The 19,763-nt window shown below is 42.0% G+C and overlaps 1 protein-coding gene and 1 long non-coding RNA gene across 2 annotated transcripts in view; one reads left to right on the forward strand and one right to left on the reverse strand.

The window, feature by feature from the left end:
- Nucleotides 1-16,564, forward strand: part of LOC131444467 (uncharacterized) — a 90,497-nt gene extending 73,933 nt beyond the window's left edge. Inside the window, exon 4 of the long non-coding RNA XR_009233732.1 lies at nucleotides 13,978-16,564. This is a non-coding gene — a long non-coding RNA (uncharacterized LOC131444467). The remainder of the gene's footprint in view (nucleotides 1-13,977) is intronic.
- On the reverse strand, nucleotides 11,991-18,185 carry otomp (otolith matrix protein). The gene is made up of 9 exons (XM_058614798.1): nucleotides 18,095-18,185; nucleotides 17,873-18,009; nucleotides 17,688-17,790; nucleotides 17,284-17,469; nucleotides 16,062-16,236; nucleotides 15,181-15,248; nucleotides 13,963-14,147; nucleotides 12,244-12,415; nucleotides 11,991-12,079 (listed from the first exon to the last, which is right to left on the reverse strand). The coding sequence occupies exons 1-9, from the start codon at nucleotides 18,183-18,185 to the stop codon at nucleotides 12,069-12,071; spliced, it is 1,128 nt and encodes a 375-aa protein (XP_058470781.1). The 3' UTR covers nucleotides 11,991-12,068.
- Between the last annotated feature and the right edge of the window lie 1,578 nt (nucleotides 18,186-19,763).

Here is a 19,763-nt window from a genome sequence, read left to right on the forward strand (position 1 = left end):
TCAGACCGGCCTGTCTGGCAGCAACAACCGTATTTGCAACATTCAGAGTTACTTAAATCAGCTTTTGCCCACATTGTGATGCATGGTTTGAACTTCATTAGGTTGTTTGTCTTGAACAGGGCGGTTAGATATTTACCAAGCAGTTGAACAGGAGTATCTACTTCGATAAAGTCTAGTGGGTGTCTATGAAAATGGCCTAAAACTATCCACCAACTATCTGCTGGAAGCACAAACACCACTCGCCTCTTGAAAGCAGTTGCACTTTACTTCGTCAATATTCAGCTGAAATTGCAACCTCTCCTTAAAGCTGTGTGCAAATGTCTGTTACATTCAAACCATTGTGTTGTGAAATGAGTTCACACTAAGCTGATTAAGCCTGTCTGCTCCACAAAACTCTCTCTGATAGTGCTTTCAGAGAGAAACAGTTCTGGTTCTGGTTGTGGCTCCGTTCTGGAGTCTCAGAACCTCACAGTTCGCGAGGAACTTCCAACTTTTTTGGTTCAGTTTGAACGAGCTGGCTGGATCAAAATTAGGTCCGGGAATCTGCACACGGGTTATGTGTGACTCTGTGACTCTTTCACCGTACAGAGCAGTGTTTAGTTTTCCTGTCTGTGGAAACACATGTACTAATCATAGCTGCTGCTGTTTCCTTTACCATGCAGCTCCAAGTTTCCTGAGTGCAGTCGGGACAAGTAACACTTAACTTACCTTAAAGTACCATAGAAACAACATCAGAACACAACACACACTCTTTCTGTGTGATTGTGTGTGAGTGAGTGTGACATTGAGGAAAAAAGTTCCCGACTGGACAGTGTCCCCTGTGTCAGCTTTTGTACTCGGCTAATGCTGAGTCTACACAAATGGCCCAAGTTTTTAGTCGTTAATCCTCTGTGTGCGTGCAGCCCAGATTTTGGAACCGCGTGGACATGTGCAAACTGAACTCCCGTCCCACCACTAGGTGGAGTTGAAGCCCCACTTACCAAACAGAAAAAACATTTCAGCAACAGAAGAAGTAGTCGCCAAGTTATCTAAGCCTCAACCTGGCAACCCACTAACCGGCTGACACCCCAACGCCCAGACGTGTCCGAGGGAGCTGTAGCATTGTTCTCTTCTTCTTTGGTAGGAATGTGTCCTATCCCCTGCATCTAGACTTGTACTGCCACCCGATGGTGTAGTGGGATACTACAGGACTAGAGGTGTACGCGCGAGTATACCAGGGTCCAGAGATACCAGAGATACCAGGGTCCAGAGATACCAGGGTCCAGAGATACCAGGGTCCAGAGATATGCAACACGATATGCACCTCAGCACGCGCGGCATGTACGCGGAAGTAAACCACAGGCTTAAGAGTAGACGTGGCATCAAGTTAGCAATGTGACTGTTTTCAATCTTGTTCTCAGCAAGTATTTAAGTAAAGCACCTCGTATACCCCATGACCTACTCCATAAACAGTTTAATGAGCTTTCTTTGCTACATTAAAAAAGGAATATATGTATATGTATATATGTATATATATATATATATATATATATATATATATATATGTATATATATATACACATACATATATATGTATATATATATATATGTATATATATACACATACATATATATATATATATATATATATATATATATATATATATATACATATATATATACATACATATATATACATATATATAACCAGGGCAGACATGACGCTTTGTTTCAAATGTGGTACATTTCTCGGAGACTAAGAGTTCATATATGTTGTGTGAAGTTGACATGCTTTTTACACATCTGCAAACATGGAACAGACCCATGACTTATTAATAATAAATTACATCTTTTTTTGAATGAAACCAAAAGGCTATATTTATGCTACACACACACACACACACACACAAAACCCAGGATACCCTTGTGAAGCTCTCTGTGGTCACACTGGTCCTTCACAGCTGTGTGACAATGACAAGACACACACACACAAAGCAACCCCTGTGTCATATGCACACTCTGACACACATATACACACGGTTACACGGGTTACCTCTCTCTCACTCTCTGACACTGGTTTGACAGCTGTGGAGCAGTTTGCCAGCAGGGTCACACAGATAAAAAAAAAAAAAAAAAAGCTTTTAACACAGTGACATGTGTAATATTTATAAGGACTGCTCCACTTTCTGTGTATTAGTCATCAGCAAGTGAGAGTGTGAGCAACACTGATCCGGTGCTGCAGTGATGTGGCGCAATATAATATTAATGCTACTTGTGTGACACCGTTGTTCACTCTGCCCCCATTTCTCTCATGCAACGCGCTCCCACGTTTCGGCAGAGATGTTCGATGGAAGCCAGTTTGGCGCTGCATCCACCAGCAGGGTGCTGCGGTGCCTGCCACACAGGAAAGAGCAAAAGTTTTTGGATGCATTTTCTTTTTTTTCTCCCCTTCCCTGCTGAGCTACATTTTTGCTTCTCCTCACACAACTTTCCACTGTGTAGATGTGGAGCAGTAATAGATTAGCTTGGCAGGAAAACAAAGTCCACAATCGTTTCTGCTAACCAATTTGGTGGGGATTATCTGAAGGCACAGGCACACTCAAGGTTTATAGTGTTTGTTTTAAAACTGTAGTTTAAAAGTTTGCTTCATTGCATTTATGTAATTGGCCCATTTATGTTCATACTGCCTGTTTAGAAGTGAATAAGGGCTTGTAAACACGGGTCGTGAATAGTTCATTTTAGCCGAGCAGGTGCCTTCCTGCAACGTTGACGATAAGACGACTTCCTGTGATTTAAACAAAGCATGAAGGACCTTTACTGTAATTTACCTCGTCTGCGTCTTACATCGGCGAGGCACATGTGAATGAATGGCTGATTGTGCATCACTATGACCTTGTTATGTGAGACCATCCAACCGTGCTGACTCTCAGATGTGCACACGGCTGACAAATTAGGAGGAGAAACCTGAATAAATGATTATGAGGAACATAACAAATGTAAGTGTTTCCCTGCAGACCGTGAGTGCGTGGTCACCAGATGCTTTGATGAGATTGAAAACTGTGGGAATTATACATGTGGAATCCTTCACCTTCACCAGCTCTCAGCTCTTAAAGGAGGATGGTGATCATACTGGCTCACGGCTCATCATTATTAATTATCTATGGTTAAAAATGTGTCGCTGCCATGGATCAGGGAATACTGTCTGTACTTATTTCCTGCCATGGTTAGTGATATTAAAATGTAACAAAGTTGCCGGTGAGTGATAAAACTTTAAATGATGGATGGATGGATGGGTGTTTACTTTGGTGTTGTAAAAATATATCTTCGGAAACTAGAGAAAAAGGATTGCAATGCTTCATTTTAATAAAAATTGAGAGAACTCATTTGATAACATTTAATTTTCATTGAAAAGTTACTGCTGTTTCCCTTACCATGCAGCTCCAATTTTCCTGAGTGCAGTCTGGACAAGTCATGCTCCGTTAAAAGACAAATGTACACGGAGTAACCTTTAACATTGAGGGGAAAAGTTCAATATTGGACAGTATGTTGTTGTGGCTTGGTTTTCCCCTCTGTGTTGTCAGACTTTGTGCTTCGCTAATGTTGAGCCTACACAAATGTGAACAAAACCTTGTTTTCAGTGAGTGTTTCTTCTTCTTCTTAATATTTATTGTGCACCATTTCAATTTAGAGCCTGACATATGATAATAGTTAACAGCTCAAATGTATGTTCTTAGAAAGACTAACTTTGCAGCAATTGAATCAAAAACTATTTATAAGTGCAGCATATTTCTTATCTGCCGCGGTCTGTTTTTACAGTCATTGTCATTATCACTTTGAATCTTTTCTTCCTTCCTTCCTGTCATTTCCTCTTCCCTCCCTGCTTCCTTCTCAGGCCCCTTTTTCTACCTTCCTTGTTTTCCCCCCTCAATCCTCCGTGTAACTAATGGTCCTTAAACACCGCTCCAGCTGTCGGTAGTGTTGGAACTAAATCACAACAATCATGAGTTATTATCAGTAATGTGCCGACTGATTGTGTTAATGTCCGTGCTGATCGTATTAATGCCAGGCCTGATTGGAACACATCCATCATAATATACCTAGCAATGAAGAGGTAATAACCAGCATTATCCTGATAATGAAAAAGATGGTTAGGCTGTAGATTAAAACTAAACAGTGATAACAAGGGACTTCATATACTGTATGAAGGGAATTATGAGAGCAGAAGCTGAAACTGCCTCCCCTCCTCCCTCACTGCTATCTTATGGCGTCCTTGTCTCCTCTCCTTTACCTCCCAGTTCATCCCATTTACTAATCACCATCTTATCACTTCTTTTATATCCTTTCTTTGACTTTATCCTAAACCCCATTATGATATTATTCATCATCTTCCTATGACTATTTTTCCCTCTTTTTCCTCTTTCCTCCGAGTTGACTCCCTTGCTCCCTTTCTCTCTATTTTGTCGTTGTTTTCCCTTTTTTTTCCACACTCTTCTCTAAGCCTCCTAATTCCTCCTTGCCATCCCTTCTATTTCTGTTTCCCCTTCTCACTTCAAAACTCCCGACTGCTTATCCTCCCTTTTCCCGATTGTTAGTCCTTCCCCTCGTCTGCTCCTTCTTCATCCTATTTGTAGAAATCCTCTGTGCCCTTTCCTCATTTTGTTTGCTTATTCTCCAACATACCTGGGTTTTTTTTCACCATTTCCTCATCTTCTCTTGTTTGACAGTCCACCTGCTTTACCTCCTCCTCCTCCTCCTCCTCCCCCCCCATTTATATTATCTTTATCCTCACTCCTGTGGAGGTGAGAAGTTCTGTCTGTTTATGAGGAAAGGAGAGGCGGGTGATGTGGGAGGGAGTTTGAAGAGTTTTAATGAGCCAGTGCTCACACTTATAACAGGATGGGTAAGTGAGGGAAGGTGTGTGTGTGCACGCGCATGTGTGTGTGGACTAACTAGCTTTTCAGTGACCCTCCCCCATTTCCACTGGTCAAAAACCCATGTATTAACCGGTATAAAGCTGTAGTTTGCAAATTTTGAATACAAATAAGTGTTATCGGTTTGTTTACTAACAAGTTCTCACAATTCTGATCACGCACACACTAGTTTAAGGGTTGAGGTTAAATTGTTTTGGAGTAAATCTGCAGTAAATTATTGAAAGTCAAAGTGACGTCCTCTGAAGTTCCAGAGAAATGACTGTGTGTGTGCGTGCGTGTTTACTGTGTGTGTGTGTGTGTGTGTGTGCGCGTGTGCGCATTAGCGTAGCATCAGTCAGTGTCCAGCCTGCTGGCTCCTACACCTGTCGGCTCGTTAAGGAGCACAGGAACAGATAGAGGTGGCGCACAGCTTATAAATCTAACACACACGCCTCACACACACACACACACACACCCTTGTTATACTTGTTTGACTTACAGTCACACTCTAACTTCCCTTAACTTCCCCTGTCACCACTAATTGCCCAACTGCAGCCATTACCTTAACTTTCACATTTAACAGTGACACTTAAAACGGCTCTTTTTCCTAACGAGGTTCAGAGCCGGTTTCTCACAAATTACTCTTTAACCAGGACCTCATAAGACAGTGGGAGCACTGCAGATAGAGTGTGCGTGCACACACACACACACACACACACACACGGAGAGAAAGAGAGAGGGAGAGAGAGAAGAGGATCTGCAGTCTACCTGTACCTGCAGGTGGGTGTCACCCAGTGCGACAATGTCTTTGTAGCATGTGGTCCTTAGTTTTGTGTGGTTAGGTGCATGTGTGTGTGTGTGCCTACAGCTGTAATGAGCACTGGGCCATGGGATGCCCACAGGCAAGGTTCCCTAACAGGGTCAGACTCAAGGACATCTGGCACTGATCCACGCGCCCACCTCCAGCACACACACACACACACACACAAACATTCAGCTGGTCCAGAACCACTGAACAATGTGAGGAAACAACATGGTTTTTTTGTCATCACACCCACCCCGTTGTTTACTTTATCTCTGTCTGTCTGTCTGTCGTCCCTCTCTTTGATTTATACACACACACACACACAGAGTGACACACTCTCTCTGACACACACACACACACACACACAGTGAAACACCCTCTATTCGTCCCCAAACGAGCGATTCACGCTCCGCTAGCAGAGACTCTGAGAGTTTAGGTTATTAATGAGAGCATGTCCTAACAGCATTACAGAGTAACTGCCCCACAGAGGAGAGGAGAGGATAACAGGGCAGTGAAAAAGGACGAGAAGAAAGAGAGGATTGTGGAAATAAGAGAGGAGGAGAGGAGAGGGGTCTATACGGTAAATCTGGAGGTAAAAAGGGCAGGGTTGAAAACAGAGACAAAATTAGACAAACTTAATTATTATTATTTTAGGTTTTTTGAATTCGTCAACCGTTCTCCCTTTCAGTGTTAGAAATGATTTCATAATGGAAATAATGTCTCAAACAGGATAAGATAAGAGGAAGGCGGCAGTAATGCAAAAGTAGGAATCCTAAAGAAAAAGAAGAGATGAGCGTTGAGAAGATTGCAAAGAGGACGTGAGGACAGTCCGAGTAAAGAAAGGAGGAAAAATAAACCTAATCCAGGGATAAAGGGAGAGAAGAGAAGAGAAGAAAAAGAGATGGAGGAGACGAGAGGAGCGGAGTCTCAGTGAGATGCTGATTGAATTCTCTTGTGGCCATTATAATAGTGATATGCAAAAGGTCATGATCAGTGGGGCTGCACACCGCTGAGGAGACAGTGCCATCTAGTGGTTGAAGTCCTGCGTCCTCACGTTCTTCTGTGCACATGCTCATTTTTATCATACACCATCACATAAACTGAGCGTAAAAACACACACACATTTGGAATTAATAGCTCTTGAACCTCAGTATGTATGTGTGTGTGTGTGTGTGTGTGTGTGTGCTGCTGGGATGTTACTGTGTAAGTGATCAGGGGTTAGCAGCACGATAAGTCCGGTGTCACCAGCATCTGATCATTGTCCATGTTCCCTATCAGCTCCAGGCTCAGGAGGTTGAGTGAACTGTGGAGAAAAGGAGGAGAGGGGAGGAGCGGAAGGGGGGAGAAGGAGAGAGAGAGAGAGAGAGAGAGTTAAGGTAACAGGAAGAGAGATGAGGGGGGAAAAATGGAGGATGAGAGAAGTGAGCGGGCAGTAAAGGACATGAGAGAGGAAGCAGTGGAGATTTAAAGGTCTGCTGCACTAAAAGCATATAAGGAGCCAGTGCCAGGCCCCGTGTCCCGACTCACCTCACCACCCACACGGAACAAACACACCTTGTGTAAGAGGATCACTTCAATGCAACTTCCCACTATGCGTGTGTGTGTGTGTGTGTGTGTGTGTGTGAGATGAGGTTAGTGAGTGCTAAGGATGGGTGGTAATTGAATAATGACAGTAACGCCTCTGATGGATTACCTGTCACTCCTCCCTCCTCTCTCCCTCCATCACTGTCAGCCTCTCACTTCTCTGCCGCACTCGGCTAGCAACCGGTCAAATTGTCTCCCGTCCGCGCCGTCGCCCGTGCCAGGAGAGATAAAGAACGGCCCGAAAACATGGAAGAAGGAAAAAAAAAATCACATGTATATACAGTACTGGCGTAAACATGTGTCCTTACCACAGACTGTGGATGATACTCGTCATCTACCAGTTTACAAAGTTAAGCCCAGGAAGTAGGATGGAAGTAGACATCTTCTTCTGCTGTGGGAAAATGATCTCACTTATCATTCGATTTATAACAGTGTTAAACATTTTCCTGACAAGGGAACGGTCTCAACTGCTAGTTCCATCTTTTGTTCAAGAGAAAACAATTATATTTAGATGAAAAAACACGGTGGCGTAGTGGTTAGCATTCTTGCCTTTGCAGCAAGAAGGGCCTTTCTGCATGGAGTTTGCATGTTCTTCCCATGTGGGCATGGGTTTTTTCCGGCTTCCTCCCACACTTTTTTTCCAAATTGGATGGAAGAAGAATGGAGATCATCATACTCGCGTCTCAAGTGATAGTTCAGGTTTTCAGAAATGTGGTGGTATGAGGAACTGATTTTGCCGTGCGCGCACACACAGCAACACCCCAGACTAAACAACAGTGTTGACAATTTGGTGACTCTGTCGTTATATTTAGCGACTTTTCAGACCCACAGTGACTTTTTTTTCTTTAAAAAATAAAAGCAACTAGCGACAAAACTAGTGAGTCACAACTTTCTGGCATAATCCTAACTACTTTCCGAGAAGGAAATGGTCTTCAAAACCTTGATGTTAACTAAACTGCTCACTCTGTTCACGACGGGACTTTCCATCACTTAAAAACAAGAGTTGTTGATCCACGTTTGCCTCCATCAGGACATTAATGTCCTTGGTGTGGATTTGACCTTTTAGTGACATAAACTTATTAAACAAAGCAGCAGTAACTCCACGGTCACCTCCAACGTCCCTGAAACCAAAAAATGTGGTTTGGAAACTTTTGTTGTCAGTTGAAAAAGGCCGTCCATGCTAAGTTATGATGCTACTTGTCATTTCTAACAATTACAGTATTAACTTTCCACACAAAGACATACAGAGAAGCTGAACCTATAACAATGCATCTCATGGTAGACGCTGGTCAAATACATATACGTTTAAAGAGTGTAAAGCAGCAGCTAACGCGTTCATTTTTCAGCAACTTTATGCTTTTATTTCACTCCAAAGTTCAGTCCGTGCATTAAATATGCATCGTTATAGATAAAACTACCAAAGAGCATATGAAGCAGTTGGAATAGCCAATAAAAGCCTCTTATTTATATACTGATAACTTAGCTGCAATCACACTTCTGAAGCAAAGCAGCCAAATGGAATTCAAATATTATTATTTACATTAATTACACTTCTTTTTGACATTTTGAAATATATTTCATTATAATCTCCTGCCGTGTTTTGAGATATCTCCATACTTGTGTATTTTTATTGGTTTGTCTTTTATTGACCGTTTTTCATGTTTATGCCACTCGTCTTAACGGCAGCGATAGAACTCCTTTCCACAGCCGGTATTGACACACTTTCCTCTCTATCACAGCCACACCTGCAGGTTTAGAGGATTGTACTGGAGCCAAATTAATTGTTAGTATTTGTGCAGTGCAGCAAAATGCCCCGTGAGAGCGCCGAGGATTGAGAGCGATGGCAGCGCTCTGCTGCAATGCGGTCCAATCTACAGTATCTGCTCACCGCTAAATGGAGCTCCTCCATCACGACCGTGGACTTTCTCTAAAGGATTGATGTTGTAAATCAGGTGAGGCGCTGCCAGCTGGGCTATTTGGTTCTTGGTGAGGAGAGGTCTGTCTCTACACGGGCGCCACCTATGGTTACGGTGAATCTTTGATTCACCTGTTTGTGGAGGTGCCTCCTCAGTGGTTCACAGATATAACGCCATATACTGTACTTTACCTACTACAGAAGGGCCAAAAATACTCAAGGGTTCTATCCAGTTCTGCTGGGGAACACAATGACGGCTGTTTATTTTAAAACCGCAGATAAAAGTCTGTTTGAAAGTCACTTTTTGTAAAACACTGACAATGTTGGGATCTTGAGTCTCTCTGAAAATCCTGTTAATTAAACATTAGGAACGCTTTGGTCTCTTTGGAGAGTATTTCCTCTTCCTCAAAGTCGTAGTTTTCTCTCGCGTGGAGGTGATGGCCGTCTTGAGGAGTGTAGTTATAGACCAGAACAAAGTGCTTTTGACAGAATTTTCATTCAAATTATTTGTTTTTATGAAAAAAAAGGTGAGAATGTCGGTCATTTTCATGAGAAAACTAATGAAATATAATAAAAATCATGATGTGTGCTTACAATTTTACATATACTCACTACAGTACTATACTCTTTCTCTCTTTATTTGAATGTTTCACTTTATTTTATCATGTGAAACGTTTCATGTCCTCTGTCTGCTTGAAATTGAATCACATAAGAGTGTTTCTTATTATTTAATTGTCACGTAATAGTTTATTTTGTCATTTTATTGAGTATTTTGTGACTCCTAATCAAACTTTCTTTATGTTTAAAGTATAGCAGTTTATTTGCTTTATTAGCTGACATTTATTCACTGTATAACTCTTTTTTTCTTATTTTATTCCTGCTGTTTTTGGGTCTGTTTCCTCTGCTACATTTGTGATATATTTTAGTGAATATGTGATGGATGTGGTGTGGGCTGTTTTTGTTTTATTCTATCCTGCAAAGCACTTTGAGTTACATCATTTTTCTATAGAAAAGTTCCTATAAATCAAGCCTGACAGATAAAGTCTGCCTATTTCAGACCGTACATGTGAGAGAGAGGAGGAACAAGAGAGGTCATTTCCAAACGCGTATCATGTAGCTGTGTCAGGATAATTAAGAAGCCGACGAGGAAAGGACGAGAGGATTACTTTCTTTATCATCATTCTTTTAATTGGTAGAAAAAAAAAAGAAGGTTCTGCAGCTCTACACATTGAGGCGGCGAGGAGTATTTACATCAAGACTGGCAAACAAATGTGAAAACAAAACAGCACCAGTGGTACAAACCGGAGACGAATTAGTGCAACAGATAACGCCTTTTTACCCTTCACTGACGCCGAGTCTCTCAGGCTTTGTGGCGGGCGAAACGAGCGCTTCTGTTGTACTAGTTCTATCCGGTCGGATTTCTTCCTGCGTGATGAGGTCAAAAAAAAAAAACACAGTTTGATGAGGAGAACTTTAATCCGCTCTGTCACTTTCATTAAGCTCTGTGTTGCAGAGTGTAAAGGAAGGAAGGAAGGAACAAAGGTGGAGGAGACGAAGTGTGGATGGTATACATTGTTTTACAGTACGTGATTCTTTGTGTCAAGTAAGTGTTTCAAACAGGCTGGTGGCAATTTAGGGACTGAAAGGCGACGTTTCTCCATAGCACATTAATTCAGTTACACTTTAGTATAATTATTCGATAATGCTCTCACTATAATTCCTGCTCCAGCCTCTAACATCCTGCTGTAGTAGAGTTTAAGTATATACGTGGGGAGATAATGCAGTGTATGTTGCTATGTGGATAAAGTAGGAGAGGTTGTTGAGTGTGAGTGTGTTTTTGGAAGAAAAAAGAAGTTTCACTCTGGGGGTCAGTCGAGGCAACCGGAGCCGCTTCTCCTCACTGTATAGTGTAACAATACACAGTGAGCTGGCACGGTGCGCTCCACCATACCAGACGTGAGAAAGCAGTGATCCAAAGTGGAAAAGCTATAAAAGCCATGGGAAAGCAGCAATCCTATCAACACACACACACACACACACACACACAGACGAAAAACTGTACAAACACCTACACACACACACACACACACACTTTCTCTTAATCACAAACAAGCAGTATAGTATTCGGGACTTAATGGCTGTGGAACAAAGTGTACACTCTCTCTCTCTCTCTCACACACACACACACACACACAGAGTTACTAAATCGTCTAAGCTCATACTTAATAGCACCCTGTTGTTCAGTGCCAGAGACGGACCCTGTGGGAGGAGGGTGGGAGGGTGGTACTGAAGCTTAGACTAATGATGAAGAAAGATGAAGAAGAAGAAAAACACAATTTCTCCCCAACCCAAAAAATCTTTTTTTCGCAACGGTTGACAGGATTTCTTTTTACATGCGAGGCAATTTTGGGGGGATATTTGTTGTGGTTGTAGTGTAATCCCACTGAAATCTGTATCAAGATCCTGTTTGGAGAACAACCTGAAACAAGTTTATTTTGAATTTCCTGCCACTTCTCCTTATTGTCCTTTTTAATCATAGTCAATTTAAGAGATGTGATCATCATTTTTTGGCATATTTAGTGTAATTAAGTGTATTTTGTGTATTTCATTGTGCAAAACAAATCTTTCGTAGCCTCCCTAATCTGCCAGCCAGTATTTCAGAAGACGTAGAAGGAGGTTAAAGGAGGACAGCCGTATTATAATGGAGAATGAGTGGTAAAAAAAACAACAACACAGGGATAAGACGAACGCAAAAAGCCGGGGCAAAGGAGGAGGAGAGATGGCGAGACAAAGAGATGCAGATGGCAGGGAGGGGAGGCGGGAGGGGAGGACGGAGACAGAGGGATGATGCACTGGAAGTCGTCCTCCTGTTCCATCAGCAGAAGCCTGTTGGAAGGAAAGTGCAATAATGAGAACAGCTGCAGTGGACACACACACACACACGGCCACTTAGCTACCTGCTATCTGTCAGCACATTCACACACAAAAAAAGGAAAAACCACTGCACACTTTTTACACCACGCAGGCAAAATAGAACCAGCAGCACTTACCCTCACACTCGAAGGCTTGCAGCATGTTGGTGTAAGTGGAGCCCAGCCAAGAGGTGTAGCTACCTAGAACCCTCTGCAGGTGGTGGGTGGCGTCGCTGAAGAGCAGATCAGAGTCGCCGTAACCTGCAGAGCCGAACAGTCTGAAGCCCTCGGTGGCGTTGCCGAACGCGTTCTGCAGGTGGAAGAAAGTGAGCATGCTGTTGATGTGATGTGCGCACAGACACGCGTGTGTGGGTTTCAATGGGGGGATTTAAGGATAATATATATGTGTGTATGTGTGTGGTGAGGAGATGAGCACAGGATGTCTCAGTCATCCTGGCGTCTCCCACACACTCATTATGAAAGACAGTAGGTTGACAGTGAGCAGAGACGTGCCTCCTGTGCTCTGTGACGGGCAGATCGATAAACACAGACTCCATGAACACACTCATACTGCGTGTGTGTGTGTGTGTTTGACTGTAGTTGTGAGGACACTCATCAACATAATATCACTCCACAGCAGCGCACTCTGACCCTAACCATGTCAACTAAACCTGACAAAACCTAACCATCATCACAAACCTTGCCTATTTCTAACCCTATGACTTAAAGGCTTCAATTATCCTGTTTCTGTACTTAAGTGCAAAATTCATGTACTTGTACTTTGTATTTCAAGCAACTTTGTGACTCATTACGACCAAATCAAATCAGAAGAAGAGTTGGTATTATGGTCTGTATTTATTTACATAGAGCTTTTCTAGTCTTGCTCGAGGACACATTTAGACTAGCAGAGTCAGGAATTGAACACACGACCTTCCAGTTAAAAGACAACCCGCCTTACCACTGACTCCTCACTTTCTTTTATACTTTTACTTCTAAAACTTAAGTATATTTTATATCAGAAAATGACTTTTGATACTTAAGTACAGTAAATGTCATATACTTTAAGACTTTTATTTAAGCGATATTATAAAAAAGTGACTTCAACTTCTACCAAAGTCATTTTCTGATACAGATACTTGTACTTTGACTCAAGTATCTCTTTTAGGTACTTTATACAAGGCTGTAAGTAATCTGTAAGTAAACACACCTAAGGAGGCTGATTCTCTCCTCTGCAGTTGTTTGCTTTAGTTTCAGAGACCGATATCTATGAGATACAAAAATTACGGCTCATTGTCGAGTTATGGCAGATAAGAACCAACGAGGAAGTGAATGCGGCAAACAGGTCGTTATCTTCACCCATCCACACTAAAATCTCTAAATGTTCCAGAGCAAAAAACAGAGACGGCAACATTTTTATTTTCTGTTTCCAGGACTCTTGGCCCTAAGTGATCACCTTTACAAACATGTTTTTCCGTTGTCTTATGTGTTGTTGAATCAAAGTTATGATTCTTTTTTTTTTTTTTTTTTAAGGCAGTAGTGATACTTAAAAATAGAACGTTTTTATTAAATTTTGTGTTCATAAAAACGAGCCAAGTGAACTTTGAAATGTGACGTATTTCCAAATTTCACAAACTCAATTCGATTTTAAAACATTTGAGTACTTTTTTTGCTCAGGTGTGTTTATATCGTTGGTGAAAATGAAAAAAAAACCCACAAATCCACAAATGTCCTTGCGCTGCCAAAACATCTTCACACGGATGGTTTTGGGTCAAATATTTCTCTCTCGCTCTCTCTGTCTGAGAGTTACTGTTGTCTCTCTCTCTCTCTCCCTCTCTCTCTCTCTCTCTCTACACCCACCTGTAAACGTTCCAGGAACTTCCAGACGCGGCACTTGTCCTCCATGCGCACCACCACAGCATTAGCGGGGACAGCTGCCAGATGACAATGCTGGAACTCGTCCAGTCCTGCCTCAGTTCCATCTGGACACAGCAGCTTCAGGTCCTCCAGCTCCAGGTCCAGGGCCCAGGACTCCTGGTTCTTACCTTGGCAGGATAATGAGAGATGAAGTCTCTGTCAGCTTTAAATCAACTGAAGGAGCCAGACAGCCGACAGCTTACAAGCAAGTGAAAACAGCGAGTCCTATTCAGTCTGAAGGTATCACAGTATCGTCAAGCTGCACTTTCATACCTCACTAATGTGCTGTGTCTTTATTCTGCAGATGAACCAGAAAGTAACAGTTACAATTTGTGCTAATTGCTTAGCTCTCTCATCTTCTGTGGCCATGTTAATTGTATTAATTATACTTTGTGTCATGCAGAGTTGAAGTTGCCAATAGCAACTTATGAAATGGCCGAGTTTTTATCTCCGATGGTTCATTTGCTCATAACAACAGTGGTGGATCTCAAATGATCGCTTCGTTCAGCTTCACATTTTGACTTCAGATATTTGGCTTCGCCGCCTGAAAGTCTCTAAAACGACAAAACAACCCCCGACAACCGCAAACCTGTCGATTGTGTTTTCTTGACCTGTGACCCCAGACATTTGGGAACCATATGAGATGGCTTGCTTCGTTAAACAGCGACAGTGTTTGCAAAGCCTCTGTTAGGCTGCTGCTTCTCGGGCTGCACCGGCAGAGTCTGTGTAGCGTGACCGTGATAATGATCGCCATTAATTTTGGATGTTGCCCAAAGCAAAAGGAGCAGATGCAGCCAAACAAGGAATTAGGGCATTTCATTTCTGGCCAAAAAAAATGTCCACACCACATTCTGTCGTGCTGTTGCTCTCCCTCTCTCGTCCTCACATTTTGTCTTTCCCCCTCCTTCCTCATATGTCTTCGTCACTGTCTGCCTCTATCTCACAAACACACGCTTGTATCATATATCAAATATGACATGTCGTATAAATGATTCCACTTTCATGGATGCTGTGGTGCTGGGAAATATGGTGAAACACTGACCTCCTGTGTTTTGGCCGGGACTAGCACTCTCTCTCTCTCTTGACCCAAAATAAGATTTAAATTTAAAAACATATACATAAATATGTAAAAATAAAAAAAACACAGTTTCAAACACTGACCATCTATGTTGTCAAAGACCGTGGTGTGTTTGACAAAGGCCACGTCGCCAAGGTTTTCAGCCACACATCTGGAAAAAGAGAAAACACACAAATAATCAGACCAGTTTGATCTATAATTAGGTCAAAACATGACTTAAAGGGGGAGTCGGCGTACGTGGGAATATGTTTTTATTGTGGCACGACCCGGGAGACCACGAGTAAACTCTCCCTCTGCTGCCTCTGTAGCTCTTTTATTTCCAATCTTAGATGCACTTACTATTATTATTTTGACGCCAAAGGACAATTTTGCTGAGCGCGACTGCACATGAATTTAAATGTGAGCAAAATCAAGTCTGTCATATATGGACATCCTGGCGGTGTGTGCTTACAGGTTTACATATTCAGGCTTTAAAAAACGTGTTTTTTGCGTCTTATGTGTTGTTCAGTCAAAGTTCTGATTCATTTTATATCGCTTTTTAGTAGTAATGTAAAAAAAAACAAAATTGGACCGTTTTTTCTTTTCTTGGTTTGTTTCATAAAAACGAGCCGAGTGAAGTTTGAGCTGTGACGTACTGTATATCCAAATTCTCTGTGTTCTAAGGGTTTATTCTAACATGTAAGCAGTGATCGAAACTGACATAAGCAGTTGGAGCTCATAGTTTTGTTCTAGTTTTATTTGTGTAATATGCCTCTTCGCACTTCTTCGTCCTTGTATTAATATCACTATTATCACTGTGTTAGTTTTTATAGCAGCCGCTCTAATTACTCTTATGGAGTCCGCGGGCTGAGAAGAAGAAGAATAATGTAAAGGGAGACGCGAGGACGAGAGGTCGTAAGAGTTACACGTCCCCCGGGAGCCATTAGTGCATTATTTCCCATGTTATTAGTGTCAGCGTTTGTACCTCAGCGCTCCAGACTCTCCGTAGTGTCGCTCTCTGTGGTTGCTGGCGCAGATGTGTCTGTCGTTCTCGTCTCCTATGCAGGCCTCGCACAGGTTCTTGGGGTTGATGCCTCTGGGGTCGTGCTGAGCATCTTTGACCCCCGGCACGCAGCTGTAACCGAAGAAGTTTCCCACCACTGGTGACAAAATGAGTGACATAGGACAAGCTTTTAGGTCGGTCATTACCAAAGAGGGGGGTCATTTTTAAACATTTATCTCTGGGTCCATTTTCAAAATAATATTTATTATTATCACAGATATTGCAATAAATATGCGGAGAAATGTTCAATTATGCACAAATTCCCCCCTGGTCATGATTTTTATTTGAGTCATGATGATTTTTCCTATTTTAAAAGTTTGGTAAACACTGCTCTAGTTAACTAGAATCTCTCTTGTAAACATATTAACCTCTTACCAGACTCATTATTGTGCACAAACCTATAAAATAACCCATTGTAAATTCCTTAGATGACTCTACTTTTAATTATAATGTTATATTTTCATATATATATAATATTGTAGTATATATTGTTGAAAAATTATAATATTATAGTGTTGTAATACATTACAGAAACCCTCCAGGTCAGGAGCACGATAATAGAAACATTAAAAGTACAAAAATAAAGAATCTAAAGTTATGCATCACCAGTTCTGATGAAAACATATGAACACATCCACTCTGGATAAAATGCACTTATTCAAGTAAAACTAAATAACCAACATTTAGGCCAAAATAAACCTATTTTATATTCAGAGGAGCAATGATGCATAAGACGTATCAGACTTTAAATACAGAGAAAACTTTTGTCGGTTGTGGAAGTTAATTGTTGATTTGTAATGAAAAATCTTTTTCACCATCCAGCTTAGAAATGAATGATTTTCCAGTGAGTCCTTGTGTTCACTGTCACACCCCCACTCTCTTGCTCTCTCACACACACAGGACTGCACTTGTGAGTTTCACGTTTACAGAAAAATATGTTGTGTTCTGTAACTGACTCCATGTATCTCCTGTTACCGCCCGTCTCCCTAAAACCCTTCAACCTCCTCTTTCCACATCACTGCTTCTCCTCCTCCTCCTCCCTCTGAACCTCTCATATACCATCCATACAAAGACCTACACATCATTTTTTTTTTTTTTTACTTTTTTTACTTTTTACTTCTCCTCTGTCAAACTCCCGACTTACCTTTGGGAAAGTTGCACTGCTGCCCGACGCTGATCTGGGAGGTGTTGACCAGGTAGCCAATAGGGACCGTCCACCCCACTGTGGTGCGAATTCCAGGGTGACAGGAGCTGCGCTCGTGCATCTCCATCAGGGACAGGTCTGAGGTGGAGGTCCGAGCCAAGGCCACGACGTAGTAGCTAATACCGTCTGGAGGGGAAAGCAAGTGGGAATTATTCAGCATATTGTGAATAAAATATAACGTACATTACAATACTGTAGCAAATTTTAAGGTGGTTGACCTTTGGAGAGTACGTTCACATACTGTGCTTTATATTGTCATAATAATTTACTACATATCTTTTAAAGCAAGCATACATATTTTACAGTGTGCATATTTGAGAGAATTGGTGTTAGTGTGTGCCTACCAACTCCATTGTGGGACTCTCCTGCAGCCACCTCCAGTCCGTGGCAGAAGCCGGCAGCATAAATGTCATCTGCAAACATGGAGGCTGCGTCTGCCGTCCCGTTCTGAGGAAAACACAAACTGACTGATGCCTCGTTTCAAAAGAGCAAAGACGTTTGTTGTTTTTCTCCATTCATTCGTCTTTACCTTGATTTTGTCCATACAGTCTCTGGTGTTGAGTCCACGGACGCACTGCAATGTCCCTCTGATATTCTGAGCACTGGCGTTCCCGGCCAAGTCCAGACACTTCTGCTCTTCGGCATCAGACAGTACGCACCAGGAAACTGGAGAAAACGTTTGAAATGAAGTGACAATTAAATACAGTTATAGTTGTAGATCACTGTCAGCCTTTTTTTAAACGCTGTCTACCTGTCGTTTTTTGGTTGGGGACACCACTGACGCACAGGAGAGGCAGAAGTAGAAGAAAAGCCACAGGCAGCCTTCGATCTAGACGCTCCATGTTGACTCTGGTTGGAAACCTGCTTGAGAAACCTCTCTTAATAGCACGCAGATGAAGAACAAGTGGATTTCAATGAAAAAAAAAAGTCACTTACCTGCCCCCTTCCTCTCTTATAACCCAGACGTGAGACACAGAGAGGGAGAGAGAGGGGAGGGTGGGATGTGTGGGGGGGGGTAAGACGTAGAAAGAAGAAAACATCACATTATTCCACTGTCCCCGCCTCACAAGTCACAGTCCTCAGAAGATAATCCTTCCTCCATCTCATGATAGCAAGTATTGCATTTCTCCCTCCAATTATCCAGTGAGACTTATCCCCAGTGGGGATGATAGTGGCCGGCACATGTAGACGGGGGAGCAGTTCAGGTCACCTGGCACAGAGTGTCAACCTGAGGTCTTTAATTAAAAAGGCTGTGGACAATGTGTCTCTGTGCCGGAGCTGTGTCGGTGGAGAATGGATACTGGCCGGGTCTTGCTCCGACTCACTGGAGACTCCGGGCCCAGGTAAGCAAGAGCAAACAGCGCAGGCTTTTGTCCACGGCCACAAGACCCAGCAGAGGGAAAACATATCGGCTACTTGATACAATTCTCTCTTTGCACACACACACACACACACCACTCTCTCACACATTCAGTGACATTTCTCTGTACCAAGAATTAAATAAACACATCATCTCATCCATTAGTTGTGATGTTATGCAATTTCAGATCCGCATGTTTGATCCGGGTCATCATCAGCAGGTAGATGTTTCAAAAAGAGAGGGAAAGAAGCTTTTTAGGAAGGGGGAGGTGGTGTGTGTGTGTGTGTGTGTGTGTGTGTGTGTGTGAGTGAGAGAGACCCTCCAAATGCACGGACGAGTGGAGACAGAAGCACAGAGGGACTTTTCAAATCAAGCACTCACTTTGAGAGTTTACTTGTTGACCTTTGGCATTTGAAATGGTCACTGCAAAACCACTTGGAAACAATGCAGGGGTATAGTTGGCTTTATGGTGTATGGGAACCTGGAAATAAGATGCAGGGTTTACACTGTTTTTTATTTTCTTATAAATAATATACCATGTATTTTCTGCACTCTTTCCTACCTTTTAACCACTTACCATATATGAACAATTTCTTTTTTTCTTCACAAAACTCTGCTATACCATCTCTAATGTAAGAAGAGGTTTGTCATGGGTTGGTTCTATTTTTATTACATTTCAAGAGAATACAGAGGATGTGGTTTTGGGGTGATATTATCAATTTAAAAGAGAAGATCACGTGACTAATAAAAATGTGCCTCGCTGCTGTAATGTCACTCAAACTTTAAATGATGTTAAATACATGTCGAAGCATTAGTATGATTTTCTCTTATAATGTAACAGTATCTGTTAACTTGGTGATTGTATTAGGTAAATGACATATGCACTCATGTAAGTGGAAAGTAAATTCCACATTCGCCTTTATGCATAAGTTTTTTCATGTCATTAAAAAATGTTTCTTGTTTCTTAGTTGTTGTACGTGTTGCCCTAATACTTCATTGATTTCCTGTCTTGACTGTATTTTCAAAATAAAGTTTTGGGAAGAAAAAAAAAAAGCTCCCA

The sequence above is a fragment of the Solea solea genome, chromosome 18 (assembly GCF_958295425.1).
Source record: "Solea solea chromosome 18, fSolSol10.1, whole genome shotgun sequence".
NCBI lineage: Eukaryota > Metazoa > Chordata > Actinopteri > Pleuronectiformes > Soleidae > Solea > Solea solea.